This window comes from Lagenorhynchus albirostris, chromosome 11 (assembly GCF_949774975.1).
Source record: "Lagenorhynchus albirostris chromosome 11, mLagAlb1.1, whole genome shotgun sequence".
Lineage (NCBI taxonomy): Eukaryota > Metazoa > Chordata > Mammalia > Artiodactyla > Delphinidae > Lagenorhynchus > Lagenorhynchus albirostris.
This window is the reverse complement of record NC_083105.1, coordinates 82,037,686-82,057,874: the sequence shown is the minus strand read 5'-3', so window position 1 is coordinate 82,057,874 and position 20,189 is coordinate 82,037,686. Positions and strand designations below refer to the sequence as shown.

The window sequence follows — 20,189 nt, the reverse complement described above, 5'->3', positions numbered from 1 at the left end:
AACACCTGGGAGCCAATAATGCATGCGTGGGTCCTGGAGGCAAACCTGGGTTCGAATCCTGGCTCCCTGCCTTAATTGCCATGGGACTTAAGTTACTTCACATTCTAACCCTCAACTCCCACAGCTGTGAAACAGGGATAATGCATTGCCTCATAGGGTTGTTGTTAAGAGTAAAGGACAAGTGTAAAGGGGGAGCACAGTGTTTCTCTTTTTTTCATTATTGTTCTTTTTTTTACTGCAGTATAGTTGATTTACAATGTTGTGTTAGTTTCAGGTGTACAGCAAAGTGTATATTGAGCTATACATATACAGTAGGTCCTTGTTGTTTATTTTGTATCCATTAATCCCAAACTCCTAATTTATCCCTCCCCCAACACCTTTCCCCTTTGGTAACCACAAGTGTGAGTCTACGTCTGTGAGTCTGTTTCTGTTTTGTAAATACTGTTTCTGTTATTCGTATCATTTTTTTAGATTCCACATGTAAGTGATATCATATGAAGTTTGTCCTAAGACAGATGTCAGAGAAAGAGCACAGGGTTTCTTGATGCTGGAGGTGGTGGTCAGAGGACAGGAGGAAGAACTGTTATTGTCATATTGATCATTATTATCCTTATTATAATGATCATTGTCATACTGTCATTTTTTAATGACAGTGATGAACTTTATAACAGAAGTCAGTGATCATGTTTCCTCATTTATTTTTGCCACCAGAATCTGAGACTCAACTTTGTCACTGCCCTTTGGCAGGCGTACAGAATCGCACGGCTTGCATTTTGTTAGCTCACCTCACCCTGGCTTCAGCTCTTTGCTGACTGCCCTCTTTTTCTCCCTGGCACATCCTCACGTCCTCACGTCCTCACGTCCTCACGTCCTCACGTCCTCACTCTCCTGTTGCGTCAGGGTCGCCCATTCTGGCTGACAGACACTGACCGGCTTTCCTCAGCACGATTCCGCCAACCTCGCTTCAGACCAGCCTGGAAGTGTCAGCGCCTCACTCACATTGATTTATTCCTGTGCCTGGCTTGGCATGCAGAGTCTGCGTCTTTCATCCCTTTCTCAACTCCCTCCTACCAGGCTACTGGGTAGTAATAATAATAATAACAGTCATTTGGGGGAATTCTTTGAGGGCTACCTAGAAGGTAGATTCCAAAAGAGATTTCGTTTGCTTATGCCAGGCCTTTAAGGGGTGCTGCCGGTCTGAGAAGACTTTACCAAATCACTCCATGAGTGTGTGTGATTTTTCTGGTTTTGTTTTTTCCCCACCACTTAGGTAGTTGGTGAGTTTCGGCTATAAATTCATCCAAGGACCAATTAATGGTTAACATGTCTCAGGGTGTTACCCTACCTTTCTTTTGCAAAAGCATCTTTCCTTGCGGTGCCTAGAAGGAGGGGTTTAGGGTTAGGGAGGTTGGGAAGTGTAAGGGAGGGAAATGTGATTTACTTTTGAATCACCCTTGCTTGGAGGTTATCTGGGGACAGCACACCTTGGCTTGGTGAACTGTCCCCTGCGCCCCCTTGTGGCCATGAAGGGCTTTCCCTGTCAAGGTTGGTGGATGCCCTCAAGACAAACGTACTTTTAGTTCTTCCCTTACTTCGCTCAGGTCCAATTTTACCTAGCTTTGACATGATCATTACTTATCATTTTCCCAGCTCTTCTGGTTTCTTTAGAGACTTTCCTTTTAATACAGTAACCTCTATGCTAAGGGCTTAAAGTGAATTATTTCATTTATATTTTATACATTTTTTTGTATTATCAGAAGTCTCCATATGCTCTTTAAAGGGTCCTATGGGAAATCTTATGAATCCATAAAATTTGCTTAGAATTCCAGAATCTCTCTATTCAGGGTAATTCATATGATCAGTTTTAATAAGCTAAGAAATTATAAAAATAACCAGAGTCATGAATATTGTTGCATGTTATTATAATGTTATAGATAATATATTGCACTTTATTACTTTTCAATATACAGCTCTTACTGTCTGCACATTTGAGTATAATGGAATAAGTAGTTCTAAGAATTTACAGTCTGAGAGGCTGTATTACTAGACATTTCAGTCTAGTAATAACGAAGAAAGAGAATGATTACGGAAGAGGTCTTAGAGTGTGCTAAAAGAGAAAATACCATCATCGTCGTTGTCACCAATAGCAACAGCAGCATTGCTAATGTTCAATGAGCATTTACTACATTTCCATCTCTAATTTTTTTTAAAGAAATACTCTATTTTATTACTCTATTTTATTTATTTATTTATTTATATTTTTGGCTCATTGGGTCTTTGTTGCTGCACGTGGGCTTTCTCTAGTTGCAGTGAGCGGGAGCTACTCTTAGTTGTGGTGCACAGGCTTCTCACTGTGGTGGCTTCTCTTGTTGCGGAGCACGGGCTCTAGGCGTGCGGGCTTCTGTGGTTGTGGCACGCGGGCTCAGTAGTTGTGGCTCGTGGGCTCTAGAGCGCAGGCTCAGTAGTTGTGGTGCACAGGCTTAGTTGCTCCGTGGCATGTGGGATCTTCCTAGACCAGGGCTCGAACCCATGTCCCCTGCATTGGCAGGTGGATTCTTAACCACTGCACCACCAGGGAAGTCCCTCCATCTCTATTTTTAATAACTAGTTGACTTCTTTATTTTCAGGTATGACAAGTTCTTATGCAGGAAATAATTACAGACCTTCATTCATTCAGGATAATGAGCTCAGACACTTAATTCTTAAGGTAAGTTAAGAGATATGTTTGTTTAAGTTGTATTTGTCCTTTCATTTTTGTTTGAAAGGGAGGAAGATTTTTAGTTGTAAAAATTCCTGTTCTAAACATACAGGACTTTGTATTATACCAAATTTCCTTTAAGATAAAAATTTAAGTTATGCAAGTAAATATGTCTTATTAGTTTGGGCTAATGAATGTAGAGGCAGAGGATAGGCACTTTCCAAAGGAGAGAGCATAGCTTGTCTTTAATGCTAAGCTCCTTACACTGCCTGCTGCACTCACTTCCCACACCGTAGGCTCTACTCCCCACTATTGGCACCTCCTTCAAGGCCATCTACCTTGTACTCAGTTCCTTCAGGATCCTGTTGTCTGCAGATGAGCCAGCCACTGCTTACTGAATGAGTTATTAGTCGATGCTTTGCCATTTCTGTCCTCATCATTTCACGTGCATGCCTGGGTTTCAGATTCACTGGTTTACAGGTTTATTTGACGTGGCAAATATGACCATGTCATTGGCTTATCCTGCTCCCAGGAGGTGATACATGTCTTGATCTTGTGCTATTACTACTAGGCTTTATGCCTTAGTATGATTAAATAGAAAGATTTTTGATATACATTTGTCCGTTTTTCTTTTAATTTTTTTAAAGAGCCCTTTTTTATTTGAACAGCTGAATTCAAATATAGTATTCCTGATGCTTCCTTCATCCCAATCTGCACAGTCCTTCCGTCTCAGTGCATCCACAGGCAACTGTTATTGATGTGTTTTGATATCTTTACAGAGTTTCTGTATGAGTATAGAATTCAACATAGGTAATTTTTATATTTTGAAATATCTCAACTAGATATTCCATGCCTGGACTTTCCAAGTCAAAAACATTACTTTAGACTGGGGTTCAATTTGATTTTATCAGTCTTTTTATGTAGTGAGAAAATTTCTTAAAATTAATTTTACTAGCTCTTATGACCACTCTACTAGTTTCATTGCTACAATAATTTCCTCAAAATCTGAATGTATGTGTATGAGAGAGACAGAATTCACTTTGTATTTTTAAAATATTCACTTTGTATTTTTAAATTCTAGACTGCAGAAGGCTTCCTATTTGTGGTTGGATGTGAAAGAGGAAAAATTCTCTTCATTTCTAAATCAGTCTCCAAAATACTTAATTATGATCAGGTATCCAAAACTGAGGATATTTTCTTACTATGTTTATTAATTTTAAAAAAAAATTTTTTGGGGGGGGTGTGGCTGCGTCGGGTCTTAGTTGAGGCATGCAGGATCTTTCGTTGTGGTGTGGGCTCTTCGTTTGGCGCATGGGCTCTTCGTTGCAGCATGCAGGCTTCTCTCTAGTTGCAGTGCATGGGCTCTAGTTTGAGGCACGCGGGCTCTCTAGTTGAGGCGCACAAGCTCAGTAGTTGTGGCATGTGGGCTTAGTTGCCCCATGGCATGTGGAATCGTAGTTTCCCAGCCAGGGATCGAACCCATGTCCCCTGCATTGGAAGTCGATTCTTTACCACTGGACCACCAGGGAAGTCCCACTATGTTTATTTTGTAAAAAAAAAAAAATATCTTGAAGCTGTTTTTCTGAACTCTTTCTTCCCATTGGGCTGTGGGATTGGCTTCTGCTAAGTTAGAACTAAGAGAGATGGGAAGATGTGTGGAAAATATGAATTTTTGTTATTGACAGGAGTGTTCACTTCCTTCAGCAAGTTATTTCATTTTCCTGAACCTCAGCTTTCTCCTATGTAAAAAGTGGAAATTATGATTATACCTGTCTCTCAGGATGTAAACACTAAATACGATATCATATTTGAGTGTCTGAAAAATATCGGTCACCCTTCTCTATTTCCTCCAAGAGACAGCATTATTATTTATTAAGTTACACACACTACAAAACAGCTTTTTATCAGGGCTCTGGCAACAAACTCTGAAATACGTCTTTCATTTAACTAGTGGTGTGACTGATTTGCCTCCTTTTTACTGAACACCATTTAATTTAAACTAGTTACTCAAAAACTATAGCACTGAAACCAACAGAGTGAATAAACTAGCACCTGTGGTCTCCTTCAAAATAGAAATAGAATAATATAATACATAATAAAAATAATATATATAGCTCTATTTACAGTAGCCAGGACATGGAAGTAACCTAAGTGTCCATCGACAGATGAATGGATAAAGAAGATGTGGCACATATATACAATGGAATATTACTCAGCCATAAAAAGAAACAAAATTGAGTTATTTTTAGTGAGGTGGATGGACCTAGAGTCTGTCATACAGAGTGAAGTAAGTCAGAAAGAGAAAAACAAATACCATATGCTAACACATATATATGGAATCTTAAAAAAAAAAAATGGTCGTGAAGAACCTAGGGGCAGGACGGGAATAAAGATGCAGACCTACTACAGAATGGACTTGAGGACACTGGGAGGGGGAAGGATAAGCTGGGACAAAGTGGGAGAGTGGCATGGACATATATACACTACCAAATGTAAATCCGATAGCTAGTGGGAAGCAGCTGCATAGCACAGGGAGATCAGCTCGGTGCTTTGTGACCACCTAGAGGGGTGGGATAGGGAGGGAGACGCAAGAGGGAAGAGATATGGGGATATATGTATATGTATAGCTGATTCACTTTGTTATAAAGCAGAAACTAACACACCATTGTAAAAAAGATAATAATATATATAAAGATATAATAAATAATATAGAAATAAGATAGCCCCCAGCTTTAATCTTAAATAACTCCCATTAATCTCTGCCTGTATTCCCCCCAAACTTGAAAATTTGGAGAGATAGAAGGCATTCATAGATAATGAGTTAAATAACAGAAAAAGATTTTATGAACCTACATACAGAGGTAGTGAAAACCAAATGAATCATGCAGCTGGTTATAGGTGGGGACACAAAAGCAGGGTAAGACTTGATTTTTCTGTCTTCTAATTGGAAATAGAGAACATCACACACATACATACACACCAAGATACTTGACAATTCAAGGTAGCTCTTAAGTTCCAAATTAGTAACATGGAGGCCAGCCCCACTGGACACTGACTTTGCATTTCAGAGACCATTCAAGAGACTCACTGACTGCTCAGGAGGACTTTGGGATCCCCATGGTACAGGGTCTGGTCTTCAGCTTTTCAGCCTCAGAAATCTGATTTGTCTAGAACAGCAGAGATTGGCACAACATTGTAAGTCACCTGTACTTCAATTAAAAAAAAAAAAAAACTGATTTGCTCTGAAGCAGTTCTGGGTATAGACTTATCTTAGCCAGTCACACAATAGACTGATGTATAAATCAGATTGCTAGTGGGTTTTTTTTGTTTTGTTTTTGATAGCGATATCTAACTGCCAAGCACTCCAGGCCACTTGGGCCAGCTGGTCCATTTTTTTACCTTCTGTAGGAATGTCTGCTTGGGTAATAAAGGAGTTCAGAAGAGGGGTGATCACTGTGGGCTTCACATGTGAAGTAGAATGTCTCCTAGGCTTTAAGATGAGCAGAGAAGGGGAGGAAGACATTTCAGGTTGGGAGAAGGAAACTTGGAATTCAGGGAGTAAAAGGCAATTGGCTGGATCAGCCAGGGAACTGAGTTTCTAGAGGAAAGGTAATGAATTCCAGGTGATGAGACCATGCAAGCAAAGTCATGGGCTGAGGAATGCTGTGCATGTGGGGAGAAGTGGAATGCCAAATGAGACGTATTCCAGGTTGGATTTGAGTTATCAACAGTATGGTAATTATTTGTAAGCAGTATGGTAAATTTGAGTTACACCATAAAAATCACAGGTATTCTCTGACTTCTATATTATTCTGTAATATAATCTCTTTTACTAATGGTTAAGTTTAAAGTGAATAATAATATGCCTTGAAGTAACATGTGAATTGGGGATGTTACCAAGAGTAACAAGAATAAATAGAATGTTAGTTATTAGGTGTGTGTATGTGGTTTGTGTGTATCCAGTTATGGGTCTGTGTGCATGTGTTCTTTTCTATCTACACGTATCACTGTTTTTAACACTGACCAAGCTAAGGTCACCCAGTACAGTAAATGTACCTCAGCTTAAGAAAAAGCCACTTTAAACCAAAGAAAGAGTATCCTATGTCTGTATGAGGAAAGGCAGAAATGACATGATACTGATTTTCAATGAACATCTACCTTATAAATAGGCTAGTTTGACTGGACAAAGCTTATTTGACTTCTTACATCCAAAAGATGTTGCTGAAGTAAAGGAACAACTTTCTTCCTCTGATATTTCACCAAGAGAGAAGCTAATAGATGCCGAAAGTAAGTACTCATTTCAGCATTCTTACCATTTTATGTAAATGTAATTATTACTTCAGAGTACGTCTGTACAGTGTTTTGAAAACATTAGCTAATTATGGTTTTATCAAGAGGAGAATTATTTAGTAAACTTTATAATCATCAACCTCAGTTTAAAAAAATATATAACTATATAGAGAATTCATGTATTTGTACACATATATAAAAACAAATACATTCATCTGAAGATGCTTTGGGGAAAATGTGATTACTTCATATTCTCTATTTTTCATATGCTAATAAAATATTTATAGGAAAGTATCATTTGGGATAAAAAATTGCAGGAGTTTTTTTATTATTTAGTTGTATGCTGAGGGACAATTATTCTCTTTCTTAAATGTGTTAGTTAGGTCTACTCAATGTGAAAGGCCTTGTATAATTGTGCTTGAGAAGTATACATATTCTTTATCTTCTCCAGAAATAATTTTCTTCTCTGAAAATGCTTATTGCCTAATAATTATTTATAATATAAAAATAATAATGCTTTATGCTACTGATTACTGTTTTAGTTAAGGTTTTTTTCATTTAATTTTTATTTCATTTAAATTATCTTTACTATCTGCCCCCCTGGGGAAAAATATAAAGGTAAATTTCAAGTGATTATAAGTTATCAAAATGTGATTGCTTGACAAATACATTTTTTTGGTATGTTTCACTTTGGGGCTTACTGTATAATAATGTCAATAACCATTTCTCAAGTAATAGATGACCAGAAAATGTTAGGAGATAGATTTCAAAATTATTTGAAAATATTATTTTCTACCTATTCTCTTACCTCTTTGCACTATGAAAGCTGGTTTGCAAGCTCACAGTAATTTCCACACCGCAAGGAGTTGTGTGTATTCTGGCTCAAGACGATCCTTTTTCTGTCGAATCAAGAGCTGTAAAATCTCTGTTAAAGAAGAGCACGAATGCTTACTCAACTCAAAGAAGAAAGGTATTGTCCTTTTGAAATGTCAAGTGATTTGAGCCATGGATATAAAATTAAATGTCCTAAATATTTTCTGTACAAGAAAAAAAAAATAAGCTGAATAGTCAAGGCAAATAATTGAGGCCCAAAGCATTAACTTATCTAAATAATTCTGGTTCTGGTGAACCAAGACCGTGTTAAGTAGATCCAACCGTAAGTGAATCAGCTAACCTACACAGCAGTCCATATGAGAGAAAACCTTGGCGGCCAACCCAACTACCTTAACATGGCTGAAATCTCTGTGATGTTTGATGCAAGTTATAAATTGAGTAGAGGCTAACATTATCAAGTTTTGTTTGTGTTTTAAAGACTACCAGATTAATTTCTCTCTCCTGTGAAGAAAAGAGTTTCCACGTGGACTTATTTAGTACTAATATTTCAGTCATCTCTTTGTTGTGGTGCATGGCTAGTGTCCAGGATAACCATTTTACTTCTGTAAAACCTGATCTCACCCTCTGCCCCCTGGCCTAGCATCTTACTCTTTGTTTCTCAACCTTGCAACTGCGTAGGTTGCAACCTCTCTATTCTTTTTGAGAACCACTGCTTTAAACTCTTGTGTCAAGTATGAGATTCTTTGGGAACACAAGAAGAGGAAAGGGTAGAGGAAGAGGGGATGCCCTGGGCAGCAGTGCCGAGACTGGTGCAGGCTCAGCGGCCATGGCTCACAGGCCCAGCCGCTCCGCGGCATGTGGAATCTTCCCGGACCGGGGCACGAACCTGCGTCCCCTGCATCGGCAGGCGGACTCTCAACCACTGCGCCACCAGGAAAGCCCGCTTACAGTTTTTTTACAGCGTGCAAAATAATGTTTGAAGGCCATTGCTTTAGAGATTAGAGAAGTAATAGATGAGTCACAGGATACCCCTAGGAACACCTCTGTGCTTTTAGTAGACCCCTCACCTGATAGTGAGAAAGACTTTTTTCATGTTATATGAGGTCCAGTGGGAGCTAAGTGAGCATTGCCATCACCGCAGTAACATATGAAGTACTAAATCAGACACCCTGGGTCTGCCCCCCTTAGGACTTCATATTAAGACCACAGGAAGGTCAAGACGTGTAGACCAGCTAGGAGAACCTCACAAACATTTCAAAAGATCTGTCCCCGAATAAGGAAGACTACAGGATGATCAGTGGAGATATGAAAGATTTAAGAGGACAGCTTGGTGATATGCTTCTCCACCATAATGAAGGTTTAATCCTGAATTGACAAGTGCCCAGTGTGGAAGAAAAGATTGGTGCCTGTCAAGCCTGTGGCCCTGGAGGCTTCCCAGACTCAGATCTCCAAAACAGGATGCCAACAGCAGCACCAGGGCATCCTGCTGGAAGGAATGGAGAGTGCAAGCCCATTGGCAGATCCTGGGCCATTAAAGCACAGGCAACACCTCTTTCCAGGAAATCTTCCCTGACACCCTCCCCTTGTTGGTTGGCTTGAGTCCCCAGTACCCGCTTTTGCTAATCCATTAATAATCCTGAGCATCTCTTACATCACGGCCCTTTCCACACTGTGTCAAAATTATTATTTTTTTTTTGTTTGCCTCCCACACTAAACTGAGAGCTTCATTTCTCTTTCCATGATGCCTGGCACACAGTAGGCACTGAAACATTTACCGAAGGCATAAGTGACCGTCCTCTTGCCCTTTGTTCCTGATTCACTGACCACATCACTGCTCTTCAGTCTACAAGAACAATTAAGAATCCAGTGAATTAGTCTACATTATAGGGTCTTTCTTTCACCAAAGAAGCAATTTAAACACATTTTGAGATTTTTTTCCCCCAAGACATTTTGAGCAAATACTATGGACTGAATTATGTCCCCTAAAATCCATATGTTGCAGTCCAATGTGGTCGTATTTGGAGATGGGACTTTTGGGAGATAATTACGTTTAGGTGAGGTCATGAGGGTGATGCCCTCCTTCTAAGAGGAGACCCTAGAGAGTCTGCAGTCTGTGAGCACACAGCGAGATGGTAGCTGTCTGTGAGCTAGGATGAGAGTCCCCACCAGAACTCAACTATGCTGCCATCCTGACCTCGGAGCTCCAGCCTCCAGAACTATGAGGAAATAAACTTCTGTTATTCAAGCCACTCAGCCTGTAGCGCTTTGTTATGCGGGCCCCAGCTGACTAGGATGGGAAACAGCTTGGATCATTTTTCTCTACCAGAACTCCAATAAGGAAATCTGAAAAGGCTCTGCAGTGGAAACCAAAGGAATCTTGGCCTTGCTGAAAATAAATGTATGTTTATTAAGTTGGCATTTTACAGTTTGTCTTGAAATACGGGACTGCAAGTCACAAATTCGGTGGTAGGACTCTACCTTGTCTAGGCTCGTCCTTTCTCTTACCTTAGAGTTTTCATTTCATTTTTTGTCAAATTCTAGGACAGCACATGACTGAATATATACAGTTAGTCACTAATAATAATCTTAGAGGTATAATGCTTTCTGTGTCTGGCCTTTTAACCCTTTGTAAAGATACCGAAAGGAAAGTGAGATGTCTTCTGTGAAACTACATGGTACTGTGGTAGCATTCCAAAGCAGTCTTGTAAATACTGAATCTTAAGCAAAAACACATGTGTATAGTCATAGGTTAAAAAAAAAAAATCCAAGCAGCATTCTTGAAGAATGTAATAATCAAACTTTAGTCCTTCCATGTGGTTTCTAAAAGGATTGTTTTTTTAATTATAAGTTTTAGAGATGTATAAGAGAGGCAGGGAAAGTTTCTTTCCTTTGAAATAAATATTGATAATCCTACTGGGAAAATACAGGTATTTCAAGAATATCTGGTAAACGGTCAATTGGAGCTAATTTATAGTTGAATTCTGTGATGCATTAAAGAAACTGAAATATCTTTAAGTCCCTCCATTGTCACAGGTTCTTATACTAGGCCCTGCTTCACAACAGCCATGCTGGTGGACAGGCTTTAGGACAGAGTGGACAGGGCCTGGGCTCTGAATTCAATAGAGTTTTAATGTCAGGTATGCTGCTTAACAACTGTGTGACTTTAGGCAAGTTCCTCTCAATATATGGAAAATGGGTGGGTGGACTGAATTGTGTTTCCCCTAACTCCACATGTAGAAGGCCTTATTCCCACTGTGACTGTATTTGGAGACAGGGCCTTTAAAGAGGTAATAAAGGTTAAGGGAGGTCATAAGAGTGGGGCCCTAATCCGGTGTGACTGGTATCCTCATAAGAGGAGGAGAAGACACCAGGGGTGCATACACGCAGAGGAGGCCACCTGAGGATGCAGTGAGAGAGGCCTCAGGAGAAGCCAAGCCTTCCAACACCTTGATCGTGGACCTCTAGCCCCCAGAACTTGGAGAAAATAAATTTCTATTGTTTAAGCCACCAGTCTGTGGTATTTTGTATAGCAGCCTGAGCAGACTGATACAATGGCTAGACTAACAGCACCTCACGGGAGTGTGGTTAGGATGACACGTAGCTGAGGCAGTGCTTGGCTCCTAGTAAGCACTCAACTGTGTCAGCTCTTATTTGTGGCTCAGAAAGAAGAGAGGGAAAATAAAAGAGCAAGAAAGAGAATCAGTGTGTATTTAAAGTCTGTATGCCAAGCACTTTGCATAAGTACCTAATTTAATTTGCATAACAATCCTGTGCAGACCGTCCCAGTCTTGCAAATGAGAAAAACCAGAAGCTGAAAAAGGTTCTGTAACTTGTCTGAAGTCACATAGAAAGTGGCAGAATCAGGAATCTGGCTTTAAAATCTGTCTTCTTTCCACTATGCCATGCCGCCTGTTAGAGTAGCTTCCTAGATGCCAAAGGTTATTAATGGGAGAGATCCATTCTAGATGATTTCTGCAGCAGACACACAGCAAGGGGGTCGGCTCCTGTTGTGGGAATGTACCCCCGCCCACACACAGATGCTCATCCCCGCGCGAAGCTGGGCCACACAGATGCCTGCAGTTAGAGCCAAGTATGTTTTCAAAGAGGACTTTTTAATCTGCTCAAGTACTTGACCAGGTATTCACTTAATACTCCAAAGCTCTGTGCCAAAGGCATGAGGTCGATTTGGCCTAAGAGGTGATGAGGGCTTGTGTTAACCATCAGCAGGGCCAGTTCCCACAGTGGAAGAGTTGGAAGTTGGGGAGCAGTGTATGTAGACAGACATGTGGACAGATGCCTGGGCCCCAATGAGGTAACCACAGAATGTAACCCTGATTGGCCACGTGGATGGCTTCCCACTCATGAGACTGTTTTGTGTTTTACTTTAACCAAAGGCAATGTCCGTCAAGTGAAATGATTATCTTTTGCATAGAGTTGCTACTACATTGTTTTTTCCAATAATAATTAGCTAATGGAATTCACTGTGTTTTAAGACCACTCCCTATTAATGAAGAAAGCCTGTAGTTAGTAAAGGTGTTTTTCTTCCCTTTTACCAGGACGTGCCAGTTCCATTTAAAATTTTAAATTATTGCTTAAGACTATTTTTTAGAGCAGTTTTAGGTTTACAACAAAATCGAGAGAGAGGTACAGAGATTTCCCATGTACCCCTTGCCCTCACACATGTATAGCTTCCCCCATTATCAACATCCCCCACCCACAATGCCATGTATATTTTTTAAAACAAGGGTGAAACCTACATTGACACATCACAATTACACAAAGTCCATTAGTTTACCTTAGGGTTCACTCTTGGTGTTGTACATTCTGTGGGTTTGGACAAATGTATAATTACATACGTCCATCGTTGTAATATCATACAGAGTATTTTCACTGCCCTAAAAATCTTCTGTGCTCTGTCTGTTCATCTCTCCCCCAAACTAGCCCTGGCAATCACTTATTTTTTCTTTCCTACTTTCGTCTTCGTTATATTTAAATTTAAAAGAAGAGAGACTAGAAAGCAGCCCTTTTAATGCTAATTGAAAATAAATTTAAGGGGCTTCCCTGGTGACGCAGTGGTTAAGGCTCTGCACTCCCAATGCAGGGGACCTAGGTTCGATCTGTGGTCAGGGAACTAGATGCCACACACATGCCGTAACTAAGAGTTCACATGCTACAACTAAAGAGCCGGCGAGCCGCAACTAAGGAGCCCTCCTTCCACAACTAAGGAGCCCATATGCCACAACTAAGGAGCCTGCCAGCCACAGCTAAGAACCAACACAACCAAAAAAAATAAAAATTAAGGTTTATGGAAAGGCCATTTCTCAAGATTGGCTATGAGTCGCTCAAGTGGGGCTTCATTATATCATTCTCTCTGATTTTGTGAATATTTGAGATTTTCCATAATAAAAAGTTTTTTAAAAACACGATTGGCATTAAAAACATTATTTCTACCATGATTCTAACATAAATGCCATGGATTCAAATTTTGAAACAGCTTTAAAATGGGGTTAAGATTGCTTATGTATCTCCACTTGTGAAATCAAATGCTGATAAGGATGGATGATTGTTACCAAATATCTTAGGTATTTCTTAAATTTATCTTGGTAAGATAATCAGTAATCCATGGGCTTCTTGTGCAACAAGATGTGGCCTCCTCTCATGCCCCTTGGCTTCCAGTGTCCAATACTCGTGACTCTCAGCTTGACCTCTTTCTCTGGTCCTTAGAGACAGTTCTGCCTGTACCAGCAAGGGGCGGACCTCCAGTGCTGGGGAGTCAGTGCTCCCCGGAGGGTCCCTCATCCACTGACTGAGGGGAGCTGATGGATAAATATTCTTGCTCTCTTTTCCTTGAGGCCATTCAAGCTGCATAACTGTGGTTCTTGTTCTACATTTTTTTCCCAGAATGCCCCAATAGGTTAAGCTTTAGTTTCCCAAAGTGGGGACTTGTTGAAAAATGTATCTATTATTAGCTTCTTTGTCTTCCCTGTCTCACTTCCCTGCCAGAGTTCCCTTGGGAGCACCTCTCAAATACACTTCTTATACTCAAATCCTTGTCTCAGGATCAGCGTCTGTGAGAATTCAAAGTAAGCCATCAAGATACCAAGTTGAGAGACCCAGCTGGCAACTTGTGGAAGAAAAATTTCATAAAGGATTTTGAAAAGATACCCTGTGGATTAAGGCAGTGTTTGGGTTGTTTTTGTTTCTTTGTCTTTCTCTTTTTAAAATCATGCAGTCGATTGCACATGAGTCTACCCTGTGGAGCTGATTGTAAATAATTAGTTTGAGAGGATTGAGGCCCATGACCCCAGTATTTAGGTAAAAGTCTAAAGAATTCTTGGGATGAGAGGAATTTCTTTTTCTGAATTTTTCAGTTTTATTTTATTTTTATACAGCAGGTTCTTATTAGTCATCAGTTTTATCCACATCACTGTGTATATGTCAATCCCAATCTCCCAATTCTTCACACCACCACCACCACCACCCTGCTGCTTTCCCTGCTTGGTGTCCATACGTTTGTTCTCTACATCTGTGTCTCTATTTCTGCCCTGCAAACCAGTTCATCTGTACCATTTTTCTAGGTTCCACATATATGCATTAATATATGATATTTGTTTTTCTCTTTCTGACTTACTTCACTCTGTATGACAGTCTCTAGATCCATTCATGCCTCAACAAATGACCCAATTTCATTCCTTTTTATGGCTGAGTAATATTCCATTGTATCTGTGTACCACAACTTCTTTATCCATTCATCTGTCGATGGGCATCTAGGTTGCTTCCATGTCCTGGCTATTGTAAATAGTGCAGCAATGAACATTCGGGTGCATGTGTCTTTTTGAATTATGGTTTTCTCTGGGTATATGCCCATTAGTGGGATTGCTAGGTCATATGGTAATTCTATTTTTAGTTTTCTAAAGAACCTCCATACTGTCCTCCATAGTGGCTGTATCAGTTTACATTCCCACCAACAGTGCAAGAGGGTTCCCTTTTCTCCACACCCTCTCCAGCATTTGTTGTTTGTAGATTTTCTGATGATGCTCATTCTAACTGGTGTGAGGTGATACCTCATTGTAGCTTTGATTTGCATTTCTCTAATAATTAGTGATGTTGAGCAGCTTTTCATGTGCTTCTTGGCCATCTGTATGTCTTCTTTGGAGAAATGTCTATTTAGGTCTTCTGCCCATTTTTGGATTAGGTTGTTTGTTTTTTTAATATTGAGCTGCACGAGCTACTTATATATTTTGGAGATTAATCCTTTGTCCGTTGATTCATTTGCAAATATTTTCTCCCATTCTGAGGGTTGTCTTTTCGTCTTGTTTATGGTTTCCTTTGCTGTGCAAAAGCTTTGAAGTTTCATTAGGTCCCATTTGTTTATTTTTGTTTTTATTTCCATTACTCTATGAGGTGGATCAAAAAAGATCTTGCTGTGATATATGTCAAAGAGTGTTCTTCCTACGTTTTCCTCTAAGAGTTATATACTGTCCAGTCTTACATTTAGGTCTTTAATCCATTTTGAGTTTACTTTTCTGTATGGTGTTAGGGAGTGTTCTAATTTCATTCTTTTACATGTAGCTGTCCAGTTTTCCCAGCACCACTTATTGAAGAGATGTCTTCTCCATTTATATCTTTGCCTCCTTTGTCATAGATTAGTTGACCATAGGTGCGTGGGTTTATCTCTGGGCTTTCTATCTTGTTCCATTGATCTGTGTTTTTGTTTTTGTGCCAGTACCATATTGTCTCGATTACTGTAGCTTTGTAGTATAGTCTGAAGTCAGAGAGTCTGATTACTCCAGCTCCGTTTTTTTCCCTCAAGACTGCTTTGGCTATTCTGGGTCTTTTGTGTCTCCATACAAATTTTAAGATTTTTTGTTCTAGTTCCATAAAAAATGCCATTGGTAATTTGATAGGGATTGCATTGAATCTGTAGATTGCTTTGGGTAGTATAGTCATTTTCACAATATTGATTATTCCAATCCAAGAACATGGTATGTCTCTCCATCTGTTGGTATCATCTTTAATTTCTTTCATCAGTGTCTTATGGTTTTCTGCATACAGGTCTTTTGTCTCCCTAGGTAGGTTTATTCCTAGGTATTTTGTTCTTTTTGTTGCAGTGGTAAATGGGAGTGTTTCCATAATTTCTCTTTCAGATTTTTCATCATTAGTGTTTAGGAATGCAAGAGATTTCTGTGCATTAATTTTGTATCCTGCAGCTTTACCAAATTCATTGATTAGCTCTAGTAGTTTTCTGGTGGCATTTTTAGGATTCTCTATGTGTAGTATCATGTCATCTGCAAACAGTGACAGTTTTACTTCTTCTTTCCCAATTTGTATTCCTTTTATTTCTTTTTCTTCTCTGATTGCCGTGGCTAGGACTTCCAAAACTATGTTGAATAATAGCGGTGAGAGTGGACATTCTTGACTTGTTCCTGATCTTAGAGGAAATGCTTTCAGTTTTTCACCACTGAGAATGATGTTTGCTCTGGGTTTGTCATGTATGGCCTTTATTATGTTGAGGTACGTTCCCTCTGTGCCCACTTTCTGGAGGGTTTTTTTCATAAATGGGTGTTGAATTTTGTCAAAAGCTTTTTCTGCATCTATTGAGATGATCGTATGGTTTTTATTCTTCAGTTTGTTAGTATGGTTTATCACATTGATTGATTTGCATATATTGAAGAATCCTTGCATCCCTGGGATAAATCCCACTTGATCATGGTGTATGTTTCTTTTAATGTGTTGTTGGATTCTGTTTGCTAGTATTTTGTTGAGGATTTTTGCATCTATATTCATCAGTGGTATTGGTCTGTAATTTTCTTTTTTTGTAGTATCTTTGTCTGGTTTTGGTATCAGGGTGATGGTGGCCTCATAGAATGAGTTTGGGAGTGTTCCTTCCTCTGCAGTTATTTGGAAGAGTTTGAGAAGGTTGTGTGTTAGCTCTTCTCTAAATGTTTGATAGAATTCACCTGTGAAGCCAGCTGGTCCTGGACTTTTGTTTGTTGGAAGATTTTTAATCACAGTTTCAATTTCATTACTTGTGATTGGTCTGTTCGTATTTTCTATTTCTTCCTGGTTCAGTCTTGGAAGGTTATACCTTTCTAAGAATTTGTCCATTTCTTCCAGGTTGTCCATTTTATTGGCATAGAGTTGCTTGTAGTAGTCTCTTAGGATGCTTTGTATTTCTGCGGTGTCTGTTGTAACTTCTCCTTTTTCATTTCTAATTTTATTGGTTTGAGTCCTCCCCCTCTTTTTCTTGATGAGTCTGGCTAATGGTTTATCAATTTTTTTTATCTTTTCAAAAAACCAGCTTTTAGTTTTATTGATCTTTGCTATTGTTTTCTTTGTTTCTATTTCATTTATTTCTGCTCTGGTCTTTATGATTTCTTCTGCTAACTTTGGGTTTTGTTTGTTCTTCTTTCTCTTGCTCCTTTAGATGTAAGGTTAGATTGTTTATTTGAGATTTTTCTTGTTTGTAGATGTAGGCTTGTATAGCTATAAACTTCCCTCTTAGAACTGCTTTTGCTGCATCCCATAGGTTTTGGATTGTCGTGTTTTCATTGTCATTTGTCTCTAGGTATTTTTTGATTTCCTCTTTGATTTCTTCAGTGATCTCTTGGTTATTTACTATTGTATTGTTTAGCCTCCATGTGTTTGTGTTTTTTATGTTTTTTTCCCTGTAATTGATTTCTAGTCTCTTAGCATTGTGGTCAGAAAAGATGCTTGATATGATTTCAGTTTTCTTAAATTTCCTGAGGCTTGATTTATGACCCAAGATATGATCTATCCTGGAGAATGTTCCATGAGCACTTGAGAAGAAAGTGTAATCTGCTGTTTTTTGGATGGAATGTCCTATAAATATCAGTTAAATCTATCTGGTCTATTGTGTCATTTAAAGCTTGTTTCCTTATTAATTTTCTGTTTGGATGATCTGTCCATTGGTGTAAGTGAGGTGTTAAAAATCCCCCACTACTACTGTGTTACTGTCAATTTCCTCTTTTATAGCTGTTAGCAGTTGCCTTATGTATTGAGGTTCTCCTATGTTGGGTGCATATATATTTATAATTGTTGTATCTTCTTCTTGGATTGATCCCTTGATCATTATGTAATGTCCTTCCTTGTCTCTTGTAACATTATTTTAAAGTCTATTTTATCTGATATGAGTATTGCTACTCCAGCTTTCTTTTGATTTCCATTTGCATGGAATATCTTTTTCCATGCCCTCACTTTCAGTCTGAATGTGTCCCTAGGTCTGAAGTGGGTCTTTTGTAGACAGCGTATATATGGGTCTTGTTTCTGTATCCATTCAGCAAGTGTGTTTCTTTTGGTTGGAGCATTTAATCCATTCACGTTTAAGGTGATTATCAATATGTATGTTCCTATGACCATTTTCTTAATTGTTTTGGCTTTATTTTGTAGGTCCTTTTCTTGTCTTGTGTTTCCCACTTAGAGAAGTTCCTTTAGCATTTGTTTTAGAGCTGGTTTGGTGGAGGTGAATTCTCTTAGTTTTTGTTTGTGTGTAAAACTTTTGATTTCTCCATTAAATCTGAATGAGATCATTGCCTGGTAGAGTAATCTTGGTTGTAGGTTCTTCCCTTTCATCACTTTAAGTATATACTGCCACTCCCTTCTGGCTTGTAGAATTTCTGCTGAGAAATCAGCTGTTAACCTTATGGGAGTTCCCTTGTATGTTATTTGTTGGAAAACCCTTGCTGCTTTCAATAATTTTTCTTTGTCTTTAATTTTTGCCAATTTGATTACTGTGTGTCTCGGCGTGTTTCTCATTGGGTTTATCCTGTATGGGACTCGCTGCGCTTCATGGACTTGGGTGGCTATTTCCTTTCCCATGTTAGGGAAGTTTTCAACTATAATCTCTTCAAATATTTCCTCGGGTCCTTTCCCTTTCTCTTCTCCTTCTTGGACCCCTACAGTGCTAATGTTGGTGTGTTTAATGTTGTCCCAGAGGTCTCTTAGGCTGTCTTCATTTCTTTTCATTCTTTTTTCTTTATTCTGTTCCATAGCAGTGAATTCCACCATTCTGTCTTCCAGGTCACTTATCTGTTCTTCTGCCTCAGTTATTCTGCTATTGATTCCTTCTAGTGTATTTTTCATTTCAGTTATTGTATTGTTCATCTCTGTTTGTTTGTTCTTTAATTCTTCTCGGTCTTTGTTAAACATTTCTTACATCTTCTTTATCTTTACCTTCATTCTTTTTCTGAGGTCCTGGATCATGTTCACTATCATTATTCTGAATTCTTTTTCTGGAAGGTTGCCTATCTCCACTTCATTTAGCTGTTTTTCTGGGGTTTTTTTCTTGTTCCTTCATCTGGTACATAGCCCTCTGCCTTTTCATCTTGTCTATCTTTCTGTGAATGTGGTTTTTGTTCCACAGGCTGCAGGATTGTAGTACTTCTTGCTTCTGCTGTGTGCCCTCTGGTGGATGAGGCTGTCTAAGAGGCTTGTGCAAGTTTCCTGATGGGAGGGACTGGTGGTGGGTAGAGCTGACTGTTGCTCTGGTGGGCAGAGCTCAGTAAAACTTTAATCTGCTTGACTGCTGATGGTTGGGGCTGGGTTCCCTTCCTGCTGGTTGTTTGGCCTGAGGCAACCCAACACTGGAGCCTACCCGGGCTCTTTGGTGGGGCTAATGGCAGACTTTGGGAGGGCTCAGGCCAAGGAGTACTTCCCAGAACTTCTGCTGCCAGTCTCCTCATCCTCACGGTGAGACAGAGCCACCCCCCGCCTCTGCAGGAGACCCTCCAACACTAGCAGGTAGGTCTGGTTCGGCCTCCTCTGGGGTCACTGCTCCTTCCCCTGGGTCCCAGTGCGCACACTACTTTGTGTGTGCCCTCCAAGAGTGGAGTCTCTGTTTCCCCCAGTCCTGTCGAAGTCCTGCCATCAAATCCTGCTAGCCTTCAAAGTCTGATTCTCTAGGAATTCCTCCTCCTGTTGCTGGACCCCCAGGTTGGGGAGCCTGATGTGGGGCTCAGAACCTTCACTCCAGTGGGTGGACTTCTGTGGTATAAGTGTTCTCCCGTTTGTGAGTCACCCACCCAGCAGTTATGGGATTTGGTTTTACTGTGATTGCGCCCCTCCTACCATCTCATTGTGGCTTCTCCTTTGTCTTTGGATGTGGGGTATCTTTTTTGGTGAGTTCCAATGTCTTCCTGTCGATGATTGTTCAGCAGTTAGTTGTGATTCTGGTGTTCTCACAAGAGGTAGTGAGAGCACGTCCTTCTACTTCGCCATCTTGAAGCAATCCCCAAGAGGATTTTTTAATAGGATTTTTTTAAACTTTAAATAATTGATCAAATGGGTCAAATTCCATCAGTGAATGGAATTACACAATCCCAGCTAGAATTTTGCCAACTGAATAAAT

General features: G+C 39.6%; 1 protein-coding gene across 1 annotated transcript in view; it reads left to right on the top strand.

The window, feature by feature from the left end:
* BMAL2 (basic helix-loop-helix ARNT like 2) overlaps nt 1-20,189 on the top strand; it is an 87,172-nt gene that overhangs the window by 53,122 nt on the left and 13,861 nt on the right. Inside the window, exons 4-7 of the mRNA XM_060165273.1 lie at nt 2,628-2,707; nt 3,780-3,872; nt 6,868-6,985; nt 7,815-7,958. Of these exons, the coding sequence (XP_060021256.1) occupies nt 2,628-2,707; nt 3,780-3,872; nt 6,868-6,985; nt 7,815-7,958 (435 nt within the window). The remainder of the gene's footprint in view (nt 1-2,627; nt 2,708-3,779; nt 3,873-6,867; nt 6,986-7,814; nt 7,959-20,189) is intronic.